At 50.0% G+C, this 18,319-nt stretch overlaps 6 protein-coding genes across 6 annotated transcripts; 3 read left to right on the top strand and 3 right to left on the bottom strand.

The window, feature by feature from the left end:
- Window positions 1–1,431: 1,431 nt before the first annotated feature.
- Window positions 1,432–4,158, top strand: LCP9604111_4163 (putative phospholipid metabolism enzyme regulator; the record flags this gene model as incomplete). Its single annotated transcript, XM_039071832.1, has 1 exon — window positions 1,432–4,158. The coding sequence occupies one exon, from the start codon at window positions 1,432–1,434 to the stop codon at window positions 4,156–4,158; it is 2,727 nt and encodes a 908-aa protein (XP_038929725.1).
- A 1,216-nt stretch (window positions 4,159–5,374) lies between these two features.
- Window positions 5,375–8,120, bottom strand: LCP9604111_4164 (DUF3824 domain-containing protein; the record flags this gene model as incomplete). The annotated part of the gene is made up of 4 exons (XM_039071833.1): window positions 5,375–5,889; window positions 5,955–6,332; window positions 6,396–7,745; window positions 7,874–8,120. 4 exons carry the CDS (start codon window positions 8,118–8,120, stop codon window positions 5,375–5,377), a joined length of 2,490 nt encoding a protein of 829 aa, XP_038929726.1.
- A 2,235-nt stretch (window positions 8,121–10,355) lies between these two features.
- On the bottom strand, window positions 10,356–11,786 carry LCP9604111_4165 (uncharacterized protein; the record flags this gene model as incomplete). The annotated part of the gene is made up of 2 exons (XM_039071834.1): window positions 10,356–11,165; window positions 11,226–11,786. The coding sequence occupies 2 exons, from the start codon at window positions 11,784–11,786 to the stop codon at window positions 10,356–10,358; spliced, it is 1,371 nt and encodes a 456-aa protein (XP_038929727.1).
- A 1,786-nt stretch (window positions 11,787–13,572) lies between these two features.
- On the top strand, window positions 13,573–14,463 carry LCP9604111_4166 (uncharacterized protein; the record flags this gene model as incomplete). Its single annotated transcript, XM_039071835.1, has 1 exon — window positions 13,573–14,463. The coding sequence occupies one exon, from the start codon at window positions 13,573–13,575 to the stop codon at window positions 14,461–14,463; it is 891 nt and encodes a 296-aa protein (XP_038929728.1).
- A 274-nt stretch (window positions 14,464–14,737) lies between these two features.
- LCP9604111_4167 (GNAT family N-acetyltransferase) lies at window positions 14,738–15,558 on the top strand (the record flags this gene model as incomplete). Its single annotated transcript, XM_039071836.1, has 3 exons — window positions 14,738–14,753; window positions 14,843–14,896; window positions 14,954–15,558. The coding sequence occupies 3 exons, from the start codon at window positions 14,738–14,740 to the stop codon at window positions 15,556–15,558; spliced, it is 675 nt and encodes a 224-aa protein (XP_038929729.1).
- Window positions 15,559–15,776: 218 nt separating this feature from the next.
- LCP9604111_4168 (Zn(II)2Cys6 transcription factor) lies at window positions 15,777–18,109 on the bottom strand (the record flags this gene model as incomplete). The annotated part of the gene is made up of 3 exons (XM_039071837.1): window positions 15,777–16,179; window positions 16,248–17,434; window positions 17,483–18,109. The coding sequence occupies 3 exons, from the start codon at window positions 18,107–18,109 to the stop codon at window positions 15,777–15,779; spliced, it is 2,217 nt and encodes a 738-aa protein (XP_038929730.1).
- Between the last annotated feature and the right edge of the window lie 210 nt (window positions 18,110–18,319).

Genomic DNA, 18,319 nt, shown 5'->3' on the forward strand with positions numbered 1-18,319 from the left:
ACCCCCCCCCCCCCCCCCCCCCCCCCCCCCCCCCCCCCCCCCCCCCCCCCCCCCCCCCCCCCCCCCCCCCCCCCCGCCGCGGTTTCTTTCTTCTTGGTCTCGGGCTCGGGCTCGGGCTCTGAGTAATCGGCGTGTCGGTTCTTGGATTTGATATACGATGCATGTGTTGCTCTTTGCTACATTTGGGAGGTTCTCAGATATACATAGGATGAACGTAACTGTATATTACTTGGAATTGTTCCCTCGGACGACTATAGGTTATCCCTTTTTGGTAGCGTTTAGGATTCATTGTCTTTTTGGTAGGAACAAAGATAATAAGGAACCCCTCGAAGCGACCCTATATATAGACAAGCTGAATAACAGGCAACTGTTCGACTCCAAAGAAACAAAAACAGTTTCATCTTCACTGTTGTAGTGAAGATTGTACACCCAAAGGCGAGGCTGTAGCATGATCAAGCCATTGTATTTCCCTTACATGAGTAATTAATTATTCCCTGCACGCTGCACGTTTTATTTCCATTAATTACCATTAATTACCATTTATTACAATTCCCGGCGTCACCCACTGGTCATCAACCTCGAGAATACAAAACCCCAGTGACTTCATCTCTTGGTTTCTGTTCGATTCATCCTCGTTCCCTATTTCACCTTTCAATCCTCCCTCTCTTCTCTGCTTTTCAATCACATTCACTCTCTTTCCCGAGATTCTTCTACTGGATTCTAGACTATCCGTGTGCTTCCCTGCAGTGACCCCTCCCTTCTTGACGTGGACCACGATCATTGGCCTTTGCCACAAACCTGACCCTCTCTGTCAGCCACTTTTCACCGAGGTTTTGGTCACCGACTTCTCTTGCACATTTGGCAGCCCAGCCGCCACGCCAGAACGCGTAAAACCAGTCAAGCCAAAACGTTGAGCCGGATCGGCGGGTCACTTTTCGCCCTAAATCCGCCAACCAGATCTTGTCATCTTCAATTCCTTCGTTCTAGGCCTTCCTTTTACCCTTCCCGGCAACAAAGCAAAACAGCACAAGTGATGTGTGTGCTCTTTGCGCTACCCTGACCCCCGGCCCACTTGCTATTCTAAACAATATCCATCACCCCTGCACCTGCTGCAGCCTTTTTTTCGCTTGTGCGTTTCTGTACAGAACCCAATTTCTGGCAACAGCATGTGGTCATCGGCTATTCGTTCTGCTGGACCCTCACATGTGTAAAGACCCATATTCTGTGCAACATCTTATTCAACCCTCGTGATATCTCATTCGCCCTTACCAGCAACAACTCAACCTCTTCGCCGTCGAGCTTTCCCTGCCCGCGTGCCGTGCCTTGCTTTTTCTGCTTACCCGAGCCCTGTCTCTGCCCAACTGTCTGGCTACCTCTCGGGTCTCCTGACTTGTCTACGTTGTGTCGGCCCATTCTGACGCGACAAGGACTATGGCTGCGGAGTCCGAGAGGCCGCCTCACCTTAACGGCAGCTCTGGTCTATCCAGAGGCCCGAAGGATGCAGAGCCGGCGTCAGACCCTGTGCATCGATCGGCCAGTGAAGGTGGCATGATGGAACGGTCCATCGTCACATCCCAGGCTCAACCCATGTCTCAGGTGCCCACGCTTTTTTCCAATCCTACCCCTTTCGCTCCCACGTCTACCACCAACTCCGCTGCTTCCTCCCGCGAACCCTCCCCGGTCCGACGCTCCTCACGTACCTACAATCCTTCCTCGCCCAGCCGGGTATCTTCACACTCGCGAAAGACCAGTCAAGACCAGTCAAGTCCGACCCGACACTCTAACGGTTTAATATCTGGCCCACCTACAAACTCATCAACCCCGAATCTTCAACGTTCATCCTCTTCTCCTGTCAGATCCCTTGTTCTCTCGGCTCCTACCGACTCGCCAGCCAATGTTCCTGGTCCGGATAAGTCCAATATGCCATCATGGGCCGCGAACCGTCGCACAGATCTGGATTCGACCCTTCCGAATACTTCGCACAAACGATCTTCATTGCCATTGGAGGATTTCACACCCAAGCAGGACCGAAACACAACCCGGACTGTGGCTAGAGGCGTCAGTGGGCAAGGGTCCTCACTAGAAACCGTCGAGGAGATGGCAAGCAATCCCTCTACCCCATCTAGTGAGACTTCTATCAAGCCTGTAATCGCGGAGGAGTCACGATTGCACCGGATCGATGAAGACCCAACTCCACCTGCTCCGCATCAAACTTTGGGCAGTGGCAGTGACAGTGGTGAGAATCGAAGTTCGGAACCGAAGGAGGAGGCTCGTCCACAGGCGTCTGGTGCGGCCAAAACACCCAAAACTCTCATGTCACAGCGATCAACAACATCACTCAGTGCTGGTGCTCGCGGAAAGCCTGCCGACGGCTCAGTTCGCAACATGATTGTGGAGACAGAGACCGTTAGTTCGATACCGCAGGTCTCAATGGGAGTGGGAAATGGTGAGCGAGGCAGTGCCTCGCGTGCAGACCAGGGTACACTTCGCATGAAACCTTCCAATGAGACGATTCGTCCGCGCAAAGAAAAGAAAAAGATCCGTCGACCCAATAGCCTCCTTACGACTGGCCCCGTAACAAGCAAAGCAGACATTTTCGAGGCTCGAGTAGCCAATGCAGTGGATGAGGCTGATGTTTCGGACTCCGACGAGACCTTCGTTTACGACTCAAACCCGCCTGATCCGTATCCTTCGCGACCACCCCGGTATCACTCTCGAACTCCTAGTGCGACCTCTATGGCGAGTCAAGCGGACCAGTTGGGTAGTCGTACCCGAGGGTTGCGAGATGCTTCTCACGGCGTGACAGGCAAACGCAGCATGAAATTTACCAACGCCAATCCCTACAACAACAGCAGCATAGATGGCGATGGGGTCGAAGCCGATATGGCTTCGCGCTCTTCTAGAACGGATGGGAGTGGAACCATCACTCCCCGGCATCACAATTTGGGTCGCCTTCATGGACGCAACGGCGTGCATCCAAATCTTTTCGATAACGACAGTACGCACTCGCACGGTCAATCTCAAAAGTCTCCACGCCATTTCATCGGGAATAGCTATAGGCATTCGCGTCACAGCAATACCCGGCTGTCTCCCAACTACAGAACTATTAGCGGTGCCAAGAACAGCAGCGAGTTTCATGGGTATGACTACGAGGCAGAGGGTGCGGATGACGAACGCACACCGTTGGTAGGTACACCGCGTACACTCCATAGTCGGAGTGGTCGACGGCCCAACAGTGCAAGCCTGCGACAGATGGAGTACATGGCGCACCGAGAACGCGGACTTTTCGCTCGATTCGGCTCCTGCGCTATTATCTTCCTTATGTTGTTGATTGTCGCTGGAGGAGCTACATCATTCATCATTGCGGCAACCCAACCCCTTCTAGATGTCCAGGTCATTGCGATTCAAAACGTGCTGGCTTCGGAACAGGAAATCATGTTAGATTTGAACGTGCAAGCTGTCAATCCGAACTTGTTCCCTGTGACCATTGACGACACCGATGTCAACATATTCGCAAAAAGTCGATATGTTGGAACCGACAAGTTTTGGCGTGAGCATGATGATCTGGATAATATCCCACGCGTGGAGCAAAGCCGACGTCGCTGGCAGCTGTCACAAGCTGTGAAGTGCCTGGGCAATATGGACTGTATCAAGAAAGCCATGCCTAGCTTCTCTGGCCCCCACGTCACCGGCGGAGTTGACAAGGGCACCGATCCCCCAACCGATCCAGAAGGCGATCCGCGATCTATGTTGCTTGGCCGCGTGTTCCACTTCGATTCCCCGCTATCTTTCGAATCATCTCCTTGGAATCATTTGACTTCCAGTTCCAAGGGACAGATACGTCTAGGCCGGCCAGGAAACAAAACCGAGGCTGGAGGTACAGAGCGCTGGGAGCGAATCCTCCAACACCCGTTTGAATTGACTGTACGCGGCATCATCAAATACCAGCTCCCACTCAGCTCCCGCTACCTCTCGGCATCTATCAGCTCCAGCATCAAGGTGGTGCCCGATACCGGTGACAACGATCCGGAGCAAATACCTCCAAACAACGGTACAGTGCAAATTTCTGTACCACAAAGAAGTGCACAATCCATTCGCCTTCCACTCGATACTCGTTCCACCGCATCGGAGGATTCGAGACGACCTTTCACGGCATAACAAATTTAGCGATAGATCGATATCATTGACTTACGACAGCCTATTTCGTGTTAATTATTTTTTTTTTTTTTACTTCTTTTTATTCTTCATGTAACGCGACGAAAAGCAAAGAGCCTATTGCCTTTGGCGGCCCACTCTGTATACATTATACAGATACGCAGTATGGCCTCTATCTTCCCTTCAGACTTCATCCCGCAGTATACCCCGTTTGCAATTTCCGTCTTTTTGTGCTCGCAAGCCTTGGAGAAGTTCTATCATGGATCAACTCTGTCTAGGTCTCGTCTTCCCTTTCCGTCTTTTCTCTTGTCTTCGAAAAAAAAAGCTATCTCGGAAATGGCTCTCTTGTGTTGGTCACTTCCTTCGTTGGAATGGATGCATGCCCTTCCATCCATTCCTTACATGGCAGCCGGCCTTACCCGCTTTTACTGGAGGTTCTTTTCCATGTCTATTCTTCCTGGTGCGAAGCATGCTGTATCTGTACTATCTGTCTAGTTTCTGACTGATCTCAGAATTGGTCTTGTGTTATGTATCTCTTTGTACAGCGGGACTTTGAGAAAGACATTTTTCGCTATTAGCTCAGTCTTCGAATATGAGACGGGTTGGGCTTTCTTAATTTCGTTTCATTTTATTACAGGGTTCCGCATCTGTATTTCTTTTTGTTCATGTCCCTTCTAAAAAAGGATATGTATATCCTTTGATTTTGGATACATAACTATATTAATTGGTTAAAAGAACAGATATGTTAGGTGTATATAGTTCAACTTGTCTTCTGATTTGGCCCATGACATCCATGGATTCATTTGCACACGCCGTGCAAGATCCAGTTCTACTTCGAATTCGCTCGTAGTTTATGCTGCTCCCCTATGGTTTTACTTAAAAGGATCCGTACCAAAAAGACTTTTCAAAGTATGACCTATATTATCTTATGAAAAAAAAGCAATAAGGAATACTCTATCTGAACACATACACATCATAAATCATTATCATCGGCGGCAGGCATCATTCATAACTTTGTGACCAACAAGATTGAGCATGAAACATCAAGGATAAAAAACACCAAGGATAAAGAAGATAAAGAGCCAAAGAGATGTGGTTAATGTTAAAAAATAAACTTGACCAAGGCAAAACAATCCACCTAAAGCAGAAGAACTAGACATAAGGTCAAAGGAATAGACGGGGACAAAGTGGGATAAATGGAACACCACACAGCGACCCGCTAGAACAGAACCTTGGTAAACCTATTCACCAGGTCCTCAAATTTATCCACAGCGGGATCCCGCTCGGGAAGAGGGCGGCCTTGCCCATCAAAGCGGCTGGGTAGGTCGATGGTTGAGTCGGAGTCTGCTTCAGGGGCTTTGTTCTGGTCTCTTTCCTCGTGGTGTTTCGGGGCTGATGGGTGATGTCGATGGTGACTAGAATCAGGATAGAAATTGTGACGGTCTGAGGCAGTAGAAGAAGGAGGGGGCATAGGTGGATAGGGCACGGATGAGGAGCGGCGATGATGATGATGACGGCTATCACGGTCACGGTCACGATCTCGATCTCGATCTCGATCGTGACGGTGGTCTCTACCTCCGCGATGCGAAGACGAACCCGATCCAACGGTAGAGTCACTGTCATCGGTCTCGTAGCCAGGATCGTGCGGAGGATCCGTCAAGTCGAACGCGACAGATTTCGGCGGTTGGCTAATTGACCGGGGGGCAGACGTTGGGAATGGGTGGATGTTCAGACCTATCGATTAAGGATCAGCTTTGATTACATTCTATACAGTCACAGTTGTGGTCCGCCGAACCCACCCTTGTGTGCGTGGTTTGCATCAATAGGTAGGGGTCTCACATTGTCTTCAGCCCTACGCGGCCGATGTGTGTACTGCTCGGGTCCCGGTCCTGGTGGCGCAGCGCCGTAGGCATAAGGCTGAGGTGGCGCAGCACCGGGTGGTGGAGGGTAGTCTGCTGGATTGTATGAAGCGGGGGTGCTGTTCAGGTTGTAGGTTGAGTCGCCCGGGGGCGGGGGGTAGTAGTTGGGGTTGGGGTTGGGGTTGGGGTTGGGGTTGCTGGGGTAGTAGTGGGGGTCAGGCATGGGCGGGGCACTTGGGGCCGCCTGCGGGGAAAGCGGGTATGGCTCTGGATTGTAGGATTCTTCATAAGGATCACGGTGCACGTTGTCGTCATGCGCTGATTACACCACTAGTCAGGGTAAATATTTCTCGGTAGGAATTTGATGAAGTGGGGACTTACTGGAGTGTTCGCGATCGCGCTCTCTGGACTTGCGACGCTCGTTGTACTTGTGGGCGGCATAACCGAGACCTGTTGCGCCTAGTGCGGCCCCCGCGAGGTCTCGTGAGCGGCTGCGATGCCGTCGGCGGTGACCTTCGCCGTCAGAACTGGATGAACTGCTGTAGCGGACTCGGCTACGACTGCGACTGCGACTGCGGGGATGGCGTCTGGGGCCATAGGCTTCCTGTTCATCGTAGTAGGGCGCATCAGGCTGACCGTAGTAATGCTCAGATGGGATGCTACCTGCGACTGGGTCGTTGCCGTATTCGATCAGGCCGGCCGAGTCGCGAGTTGGATCGGGATAGGACTGTGACGGGGCGCGGCTGTGAGACCTTGAGCGATGGCGGCCCCGGCTCGAGCCCTCCTTTTCATCTTTGTCACTCTTCTGCTTCTCGTAGAGACCGGTGGCAGCAGCAGTGGCAAGACCGGCAGCCACAATGGGAAGAGCTTGTCTCAGGCGGGATCGGGAGCGCTCACCCTTTCGAGAGCGCGACTGGCTGCGGACCTTTTCAACCAGGCCAGCCACGGCCGCACCAGCCAATCCAGCCTCAGCCATGTGCTTGCGGCGCTCAGACATGCTGCGTTTGCCTTGTTCCCCATCCTTCTCCGAGCGACCACGGCTAGAAACCCGAGAACGGGAGCGAGTGCGAGACCGGCTTTTGCGCTCATCAGCTTTTGACTTGCTACGCAGTGCAGCCACACCAGCAGCCACGGCTGCGGCACCAACTCCCAGCTCGAGCAAAGTCTTTGCACGAGAGTGCGATTGAGAGCGGCTGCGGCTGCGGCTGTGGCGACTCCGGCCATGTCTGCTGTGACGATGGGAAGAACGGTCATCTTCAAAGGAATGAGAACGGTGACGGCTCTTACTACGGTAGTAGTCACGAGCATGCGATGCAGCACTCACAGCGACTGCACCAAGAGCCCCGGCACCAATAGTCCTACCAATACGGCTGGCGCCATGGCTGACTTCGCCATCTTTTTTGTTGTGGTTTCGGAGCAATTCAGCCGCGCCAACACCTACCAATGCACCCTCTGCGAGATGGCGACGGTGGTGAGGGTGGTCGTCATAATCGCGGGTTTCCTTTCGGATGTAGACCATACTGTCATCGCTGCTGTAGTCCTGATCACGATCGCCGCGGTGGCGGCGACTACTCTGGGAAACGGAATCATCAGGGCTCAGCTCACGCCGGGAGCGAGCTTCGTCGTACTCGCGGACTCGACGGTGACGGTTGTAATAATACGGGTCCTCGTCCACCTCAGAGCGGCGCACGACATCATACTCGGATTCACGGGGACTAGTATAAATGCGGGCTTCACGAATAAGTACGGGTTGTTTTGGGGTGGACATGGTAGTAGCAGTAGGGGACAGCTCCACTCGGTCCAGGGAAATCCATGGATTGGAAGTGTGGTCGATTGGTGTGGGGATGTAGGGTACTCACAATCATAGTCTCTCTCATAGCGTGTGGGTGGCTCATACTCCACCTCTCGCTCGTAGCGCGAGACGGTCACAGGCTCTTCACGATCCGTTTTGCGCCGGATCACCACCTCGCGCTCGCCGCCAAAGGAGTCATCGTGTCTCGACATGAAGTCTCGACGGTCGTCTTCGGGAGAAATGACGTAACGCTTGATTGACACAGGACGGGTTTCATCCCAGTCTCGTTCGCGTTCTCTGTAAGTGTACGACATGGACGTAATAAGGGTAGTGAGAAATGGGAAATAATTGAGAAATGAGTCGAGAAGTAAAAGATGAACGGCAAAAGAAAATAAGATGTACTGCAGGGAATGGAGGGGCGGCAGAGAAGTGGGGGTGTGCAGAGAGGATGTGATCGACTAATGGCCGAAGATGACTCCAGTAGGTACAGTCCTCTCGGGCTAATTCTGATTGGTAACGGTTATCTTGGCCAAATAAATCAAAGCCAATAAAAGCCGGTAAAAGCCCAGTGGGTTTGAATAATGATTCAGAATGATGAGAGCCGTCCACAGGTTCTGTAGGGCAGAGAGCGGAGTATGTATTGGCACGCACTCAACCGGCTTAGTCTCAGACTAGATGATCGGCAGGCAGCACTATGTATGTTGGCCTCGGATAACTCGGAATGGGGATTTGAAAGGCAGATGATAAATTAGTGAACAATGAGGCTGCGAGATGAAAATGTGAAAGAGAGGATGGAGGGGAGAAATAAAAATGGAAAGAGGTCAAGAGGATAAAAAGACCAGACACGTGAGGCTCTTTCTCTCGGGTTTGGCAATCTTTGCCCGGGTACGGTGGCGAAACACGCGAAACACTCAAAGACCGTGGCTTTATTTTGTTTACAACAGACTCACTTGGATTGTTTGGTTCTTCCCGCTGCTTAACCCACGGGATTCTCTCGGCTGGCTCGGGATGATTCCGTGGTCCCCAATTTTATATTGATCCTACTTCGGTAGATGCAGCCTCACCTAAATGTCATCTGCTGCATTGACGGGTACATCTAAGAATGGATCGGCGCTATATGCACACAGTCATGAGAGCAGTTTCCTGTAACGTTTCAGTAGGGCACGACTGGATTAGCTACAATCCACACATTGTATTATAGATTAATCTTGATCTCGGGTTAGCATTTTAGGTTGCCGTTTTAAAATGATTATTGGGGTCTTAGCAAAGAAGATTCGTTCTACTAGGCGCCCTGGAGGTGACATCATATGGGGAGCACAAAGACTATCCCCAATAAGAGGGCAACAAGAGGCGTATAATCCTGAGCGCCCTGGTCTTGATTTCCGTATGGGAGCCCCGCGGATGACGTCAATGTCATGCGGGGCGTTCTTGGCAACTAATTGTTTATGTACCCAAGTACGGAGTAGGTAACTACAACTTATGTTGTAGTGAAGGCTGAGTCCATCATGTACTTCGCCCCTGGGGTTTGAACAATAATGGTATAAAAGAAAGAAAAAAATTAAGTGGGTCTCTCTATGTTATATGCAGAGGCCAAAAAAAAAGGAACAGAGACAAGTTACATTGCGTTTCCTCCTGTTGAACCAATAACAGATAGAATCATCGTTGGCAGATATTGAGTCCCGAGGCAGCGATTGTAAGACTTATGTTTCAAGACCACGAGTCACAGATGACGACAGCATCGCTCAAAACGATGACTGGTAAAGCCTAGACTCGTACTGCATATGCTGTGTTGGCGACCAGCGCTAAAGTCAGGATTCGTCACAACATTGTTTCCTTGCTATTTTTACAAGGCCGTGTATCGGCCTTTGTCCACCGAGAATTTTAACAATTAACCTTTTGCTCATCATGGTATGAGTGGCGTTAGATATAACACCCCGGTGTCTTTTAGGTTTTGTCGAGGTTACAACCTTCCAAAAAATTAGCACGGAGTAGGTTCATATTTACGATAGTAAAGGCGGTAAAAAGTATAGGCCGTACAGAGGGCTTAGTTGTATCTCAGTGCCAGTACCCATCGACCACCCGATATGACTAGTAATACGGTGATCACCGTGACCAAGGAGGAAATCCACTTTCAAACGATAGGAAAGTAGCATCCGGGGTTTTTAATACAACATACAATTTAAATTCGTTGGGGATCAAATCATCTGGCACCCTTTGCTCGCATCTCCAATCCACCTGACATGTACCTGACAGTGCGTTTCTTCAACCCCGCTATATTTTTTAGTCCAGGTTACAATTTTAGTTTATGGGAAGTCATTCAAATTTTCCCTTATCATTTCATGAGAGACCCCAGCCTAGTGTTAGCTAGAAACCATCTACGTGCGACAGTGCGCACCATAATGCACACAGCAGAAATAATTGTTGAATTTCGTGTCGAACAGAATTGGCTGTCAATGCTAGTGTCGATGTCATGGATTACCAATGCAAATATCCTTGTGGGGCCGTTGATAAGCCTTTATACATAATGAACATAGGAACACCGTACTATGCTAGATCTCCGTCTTTCTAAAGGCCTTAGGTACAGGCAATCTGACAGGGGTATCGGTTCGTGCTGTGTCCTGAATGAGATGCTCGAACGAAGGCGAGGATCCAACACGAGGCGTGAAAGGCTCAAAGTCCCAGAGGTAGCCTAGAGTACGCAGGATCGAAGAAGCAGAGTAAGATACGACCTCGCCATCCGAGTTAACGCCCTTCTGTTCGACCTGACCCTTAGAAACCCACGGCGAGATCAAGAGCGTCGGGACGCGGCCACCGAGACGGTCGAAGGAGAACGTATACTCCTCGCCGGAGGGTGCTATCTCAGTGTACGTCAGGTCATCCGGGCGGGTAGCCAGCGGGGGTGGGACGTGGTCGTGGAACCCTCCTGTCTCATCAAAGGTGAGGATGAATAGTGTCTCTTCCCACTGCGGGCTGGAGCGGACCGCGTCGTAGACATTCTTGATGAGGGCTTCGCCTTCAGAGACGAGACCGGTTGGGTGCATGGAGTTTGTGCCCACGCCGCAGCAGGACGGGTCAACGAAAGAGAATTCCGGGAGCGTGCCGGCTGCCGCATCGGCATAAAAGTTATCCAGGGGGACTGCTTTGTCGGAGTTCCCACTCGTGAAGGTCCAGTCGAAGAAGTAGGCATCGACCATACTAGGGCTTGTGTAGTAGTTCTTCCAGGTATGGTTGGTTTCTGAAAGCTGCTGGAAGATCGAACGTTGGGTGAGGCCGTGGACGCCTGGGTTGAAGGCCTCATCGTTGGTACCGTGACCAGCGGATGTGCCTGAGAGTACAAAGGCCCGGTTAGGGTTGGTGGGCTATTTATATATGTTAGCTATGCGCGACAATTAGAGAGTAGGAAATTTGCTCGGACTTACACCGGGGTGATCCGAATGCCAGTGGTTGAAGGTGAGGTAGTTCTGCACCAGCGTGGTCATTACCGGCACCTCGTCCTCGATATAGTAGTTGATGACTTGCTTGGCCAGGTACGCCTTGTCAGCATCGTCGCCATAGCTGCGTAACTGCTCATGCACAAAGCCATGCTGGGTAGGAGTGAGCATTCCCTGAGCAATGTGGTCATTGCTTGGGATGAAAGTGCCATAAAACTCAATATTGTTCCCAGTCACCGAGTGATCAGGATCATCCAGAACAGAGTCAAAGTCCTTGGCAGAGCTGCACACCTCGCCAGCTGAAGTATCGGTCAAGTTGTACGGGTTGCAGAAAGGGCCGTTGTTGATAGGGTTCTCCAGTCCCTTGAGAGTCTGGCCGCCGAGTAGGTTGTCCACAGAGCGGTTTTCCATTTCCAGGATGACAACATTCTTGATCCTGCTTTTCAGATTGGTGATGGAAGATGAAGAATAAGAGGGTTGCTGAGCCTTTGCATCAGCGGAGATCGCCGCTGCAAAGGTCAACAATCCAAAAAGGGCACTCGATTTCATCATGAATCAAGGAGACAGGTCGGTTCAAAGTCTGGGCCGAGTGCTTGATTTCGGGAGATCTGAATCAAGGGATCTGATGTCTCTCTTATATGTTGCATTCAGCCAAACATCCCTAGCATTCCTCGGAACAATCCAATCTCCCGTTCCACGTGTTGCTCCGGAACTTACGGCTCGATTGAGTTCTGTCTAGAGATATGGGTATGGGGAGTGGTAGTAATCAGGCTGCGGGGTCATATGAATCAACAATCTCACAGGGCGGGGGGTGAATGCCAATATGAAATGCACCTGATTGGTGCTCTTCGCATCGTCCCCATAACTCATATGTGATTGGTCACTTAGGATTGATTGGCAAGTACCTCAATCACGTAAAAGACGTACCAACATCATATAATTGTTTTACTTCACGCCATTGAGGCCGGTGATTTACCAGTACTAAGTTACCACCACGCCAAGTATTCGCACAGACTGCGAAAGTGCCAACGCATGAACAAATGACCCTCGAAAACGAGGTCACGAGTTGTTTGGCTAGGTATGTTCGTTGCAAGCAATTTCATCAATGAGACAACATGGGCTTTCCCACGCTAGCATGACTAAAAGAGCGACTTTGACAAGGCTCGGCATACAGAGTCGATTATTGCAAAAGGTAACATTTGATGCTTCTGGCTGATCTACTTGGAACTGCTACCGCTTTCTGGATTTGTAATACCGCTCGTTCTCTCTCATTTTTAATTGGTGAGTATTTGACCGGCAGAATTTGGGGTGCTAACTACTCCGTAGTTATTGACCAATAGTAAATAAGTCCCATGGCGGCTGTAGTCTCACGCGCTAGTAATTGGCTGTTAACCTTAGGTGATGAGTTGGATTGGCTATTTTGTAGAGTCCGATATTTACGAGTCAGTCCATCCTACATATAGTGAGTACATTTCCAGGGTTTTGTCCTGGAATTCTGGTCTTTTGCTCCTAACGCAGCGGGTTGACCAGGTAGCACGTGACACAATGTAGCATTCGGAGAATATCCAAATAATACAACATACATGTACAAGCTTGTATAGATGCGGGGGTGAAGTCTTCGATCAAGAATAACTCATCTCTATCTGTAAAGTATAGATGTCAAACTAACTCACCCTTATTGTATATGTACCTGTCTAGGCATATGGAGATATCTTTTTATATCTAACTTTATTATAGGCACTTGATCATCAGCTATGTCTTCGCAAGGGAGAATGCTGCATGAAGCAGGGACAATATGCTTCCGAAAGAGGAAGGTCGGTATATATCACGTGTTGATACCTTATATTGGCACGCAATGTTTGTTAAGTATCACCACGCGATGGACCAGATTAATTGTATCTATAGACTATACCCTTTTTAATATATGTTTGATTTTTGAACCCGGGGTACCTGAGGACTCATCCAACGTGACTGTTTAGAAGATTCCAATTTTCTTCTTACATCGATAATCGGGGTAACTGTCGATGATGCCATCTACAAATGTCTCCGCCCCGCCATGAAAAACAATTAATAATCATATCTGGATTTCCAATCTAACCGCCCCTCGTGCTTCGTCGCTTATATATATATACATCGCTTATTTTTTTTTTCAAAAAAGCCCCTTTTGTTTCTAACTTGTCACATAGCAGTATCCTCGTACTGTGAAATACATTCCCTCTCATCCGCACCGGGTTCAACATCCCACTACTCCCATCGCGAGGAAAGCAAAACCCAACAACCTCGACATCACACAAACCCTTTGATATAAAACCATCGACACACAAAACATTATAAAATGACGACAGCAGCATTCAGATACATCGACCGAGCTTCCTACGACCCTGATGCCACAGAGCCATTCAAAAAGCCATGGGGCAAAGTCGACGGACCAGGTCGGTCCTACCAACTCACAGAACTGGAACGAAAAGTCGAGGACCTCCGAGGCCAAGAATCGAACTTCACAACAGACAATTCCGGTTTCGCCTTATACAAGTCACCCGCAAAGGAGACCGCATTCACCGACGATGCTGAAGTGCGAGCGGGTTACTACCCAGAAGTAGAAGACCTGCTGCGCAAGAAACTGCCCGGGGTGAAAAAAGTAGCGATCTTCGACCATACCATCCGGCGCCGGGTGCCGGGCTCGGCGCGTAGTCCTGTGCAGCTGGTGCACGTGGACCAAACGCCCAAAGCTGCCGAGGCGAGAGTACGTCGCCACCTGCCAGAGGATGAAGTAGAGGAGCTGTTGAAGGGTCGATACCAGATTATCAATGTCTGGCGTCCGATTGAAAATCCAGCTTCTGATTTCCCGTTGGCGCTGATCGATTGGAGAAGCATTGCTCCTTCTGATTTTGTCAAAGTTGATCTTCTTTATCCGAAGGAGTGGCAGGAGCATGGAGAGGTAGCGCCTGATTCTGAGTCATTTTTCTCTACGGATGGGTATGAGGTCAAGGGAGAGACTTATGCTATCGCTCCTAATCAGGAACATCGTTTCTTTTACGCCAAAGATATGACACCCGAGGAAGTCATGTTCATCAAGTGTTTCGATTCGAGAAGCCACACTATGACTGGGGGCAAGACGGATATTGCTCATGGGTCCGGACATACTGCATTTATTGACCCGCAGACTCCTGCTGGATCGCCCGGGAGGCAGAGCATTGAAGTTCGATGTCTAGTTTTCTACGAATAAGCCTTGGGGTTCTCATGTCACAATGGGTGATGCAGTCAATTCAAAAAAATATAATGTCTCTTATGTAGTTTCTACCCTGTATATCATATCATCCTCATTGTCGTGATTTATGTTCCGAAGTTGTCAATGAGTGGGGCTCGGCCGACAGTCACTCAGCTCCCAATGGCACTAGAATGCGCCTTTGATAAGTAGTAACATTAGAAATATACGTAAAAACTCCGTTAAACAGTTAAAAGATACGCAGATTACGAACTAACCCTGTCTTGGCAAGATTATGTGTACGACTTCATGTGAGTCACAGAACATCCCCTCTCTATCGTTTTTTGACTCTTCACATCCACTAGAAATTTTCGACATATGTAGCTCGCATCTATCGAAGTGATCTGCCAATTTATCAATTTACACCAAGTCCGCCCACGGAGCTGCCTAGATAGTGAGCCCTAACACTGATGGCCTCTTCTACCCTACAACACACTAACATCTACCGCAGGATTCAAAATGTCCTCTTCAACATCAGAACTACGAGACCAACCAGAATGCTGGACAAAGGGAGAATACGTAGTCTCAACCGACGTATCCCGAATCCCTATCAAAACTCTAAACACCTGGTACGCTGGCGAAGAGTTCTACTGGGCAAAGCCAATGCCGGAGTCCGCTTTGCGCGAAACATTGCAGAACTCCCTCTGCTTCGGGCTGTACCATGATCCAGACCAAACCTTAAGCCAGTCAGTCAAGACACCAGAGAACGACGCATTGGCAGACTCCACAATCGAATTCGTCGGCTTTGCCCGCTGCGTAACAGACTACACAACATTTCTCTTTTTGACGGATGTCTTTGTACTTACCTCGCTCCAGGGCCGAGGCCTGGGAACTTGGCTTGTAAGCTGTGTGCAGGAGGTTATCGAGACAATGCCCTATCTTCGGAGATCGCTGCTGCTTACTAGAGATTGGAAACGGTCGGTGCCGTTTTATGAGAAGGTTATGGATATGGAGCTTATGGTATGCAACCCTCCTGTTGATGGGAAGGATGCGGTGGGATTTGCTATTATGCAGCGGAAGTCTTGGGGGGCTCCTGGGGTTGGAGAGAAGCCCTAGGTATCTCAGCGGGGTTGAGAATGGGTTGCTTTGAAATTATTACATTATAAATAGAATTATTGTGGTTAGAGATATAGCTGATTGAAACTCTTTTCTTTCCATCACTTCATTGCTCATATGCCTCATGACCTAAATATTAATTCCATCCAGTATGCCGCCAAAATCCAACTCCTAGGCCCAAACCATGAAATTCAAATAGTCATCATCTCATCACATATTTAATCAAACCCATGCCCTCCAGTACCAGACCCTAACGTATCCCATGGAACAGAAGTAGGACCGATCCAATTTTGAGGATGCATCTGACCGAAACCGGAATGCATGGTGTGATCACTGGAGATCGATGCAATAGTTGGCACCGGCGATCCGGATTGCGAGTGTGGATGCGAGATGTTATAGCTGTCCTGCATTGTCATTCCCTGGGGGAGGTTTGACATTGAGAGGGGCATTTGGATGCTTGGTAGGAGGTGAGCGTGGGACTGGGATTGAATATTGGCTTGGTTTTGTTGGAGTTGGACTTGGGCTTGGACTTGAGCCTGGGCCTGGGCCTGGGCCTGGGCTTGGAGGTGGGATTGAGAGTGGGTAGGTGATTGCGGGTTGTATTTCGTTGAGGCAACATCGCTAGTTTGTATGTTAGTCACTAGTCCAGGGGAGAATCTAGGTAAGGGCGGGGTGTAACTTGGACATACATCATCTGTCGAATTATGGGAACAGCCTTGCTGCAGAAGACGCTGCGGACTGAGAGCGAGGCGAACATATCTAAGGCCCGATCGAGTATATCTTTGATCTCTTCGTACTCGGACTGGCCCTCGGGGATGAGCAGGATGACAGCCAATGTGACTGCAGCGTGGAACGCGTGGAAACTGCCTAGTCCGCTGGTATACCATTTGTAGGGCTTGAACGATTGTGTTTCGAGGAGAGTTTCAAAAATGGAAAGTGAAGCCTTGGCGGAAGCGATGCACTTAGCTCTTGTAGAGCAAGTTTCAGATGTAATCTCGCCTTGTAGGTAACGGCAGAGACTTGGGCGGAGGAGGAGAAGGAGAAGCTGATGGATCTGGCTGTATATGATGTGGTGGTTGGCTTGGTGGTGAATGGGTAGAGGATTGTTCGTATCGAGCGTATAGCGAACCTCGACCATTTCACGGACGGATATAATTTCCGCTTCGAGTTGAGAGGTTGTGAAGCGGGATGTATTTGGGTAGCTGAATATTGTTTCACAAATCTTCGAGGAGATTTTATATAATCGGAAATTCAACAGGAGGTAGGTCACCTGTGTTGGGCGGGGGAATGTTGAAGGTGCTGGTCTTTTTAGGTTTGGGCTGGTGAGCAGATCAACGTCGTCGATGTCTGCGGGCAGTTTTACGTCTTGCGTTAGAGCCTGCTGGTCGAGGCTCCCAAATGCTGTGTTTTGGATGGTATAGAGCATCATTAGTCCGGCCCAGACCCGTCGTCGCTCTTCTCGCTCGATTGGCCCGAGGGTAAAACGATCTGGGTCTAAATGGCAACCCATTGATATTGCAACATGATGTGTGAATCCTAGCATTGTCCAGATCGGTAGACCGCGGTGAATTCGGGCGTAATTTATAAGAACTAAAGCTTGTAATGAGTTGATCGAATGTCGGGACATCACACCATCGGCGGCGAGGCACCGCAACGCAGCAGATCGATATCGTGCTGACAGCACTTTGATATTTCGGCTGACCGTTCGCTCTCGCCCTAGATCTGACAGTAGAGGATGGTCATCATCGAGCGCGCTTATGGCGATAGCAAGAATGGCGAATAGCAAAGCCAGCCATGATGTAGACACACTGCCAGGATCATGACAGAAATGCTGATACTCGGCTTCGAACGTCAGATCGTGAAGAATATGGAAAACCTAATGTGTTATCAGCTAGCGTTCCCCCATTTCTTTCATATGACATACCGAGGAAAAGACCTGAAAATAAACATCCTTGAGGGTATCACAATACCGGCCAGGTGGCAGAATCGACAATAGCTCAGCACGGGATATACTTCCATTCCTCGCCAACGGGATCTGCAAATCATCGTCATCCTCCGCGAGATCCGAATCTAAATTCGGTAAACACTCCGCGGCGGGGCTATTCGCCACTAGAGACTCCCACTGCGAAGCTAGTGGCACATAGCGGACATGACCAGAAGGCGAAGTACGAAGTGTGCCAACATTATCCAACATGGGGCCGAGCGAGTCCCATGTCTCAGGCTCCGAGAAACTACCCGCTGCACTCGTCCCACCCAGTGGCGAGACTGCGCCACCAGTGGGCGTGCCAGCATGCGAGGTCATCTGCTTCTGGAGCAAGGCTTCTAGATTCCGAATTCGTGCTAGCAGTTCGTTCTGCACAGTGCTGTCACCGGGCGAGGACTGCTCAGTTGAGAGCCGCGGCTGGCCGAGGTAGATGCAGTCTTCAGCGCCTAGACCGCGCCGCACGCATGTTTGGCATGGCCGGCCGTCGCGCGAGCATCTGATCTTTCGTATTCGGCAGGCCTGACAGCTGATGGGGAGGCGCTTGCCTGTCAAACGGGATGAGGCCATAGATTGGGAAGTGAGGTCAAGGATGCGCTGGACTGAAGCAAGCGCAATCACCTCGTCGTCTGAGGGGATTGGAGAGAGTGTGAGATTATAGAGCGAAGAGGAGCTGCCTCTCAGGAAAATCGAACGGCCGGTTTCAAAAAGGGGTACTTCGCAATATATGTTGTGGGTATGGATCGATTGGTTGTCGTCTGTTCATGGGTCCATAAGAAA

The sequence above is a fragment of the Penicillium roqueforti genome (assembly GCF_015533775.1).
Source record: "Penicillium roqueforti strain LCP96 04111 chromosome Unknown scaffold_08, whole genome shotgun sequence".
Lineage (NCBI taxonomy): Eukaryota > Fungi > Ascomycota > Eurotiomycetes > Eurotiales > Aspergillaceae > Penicillium > Penicillium roqueforti.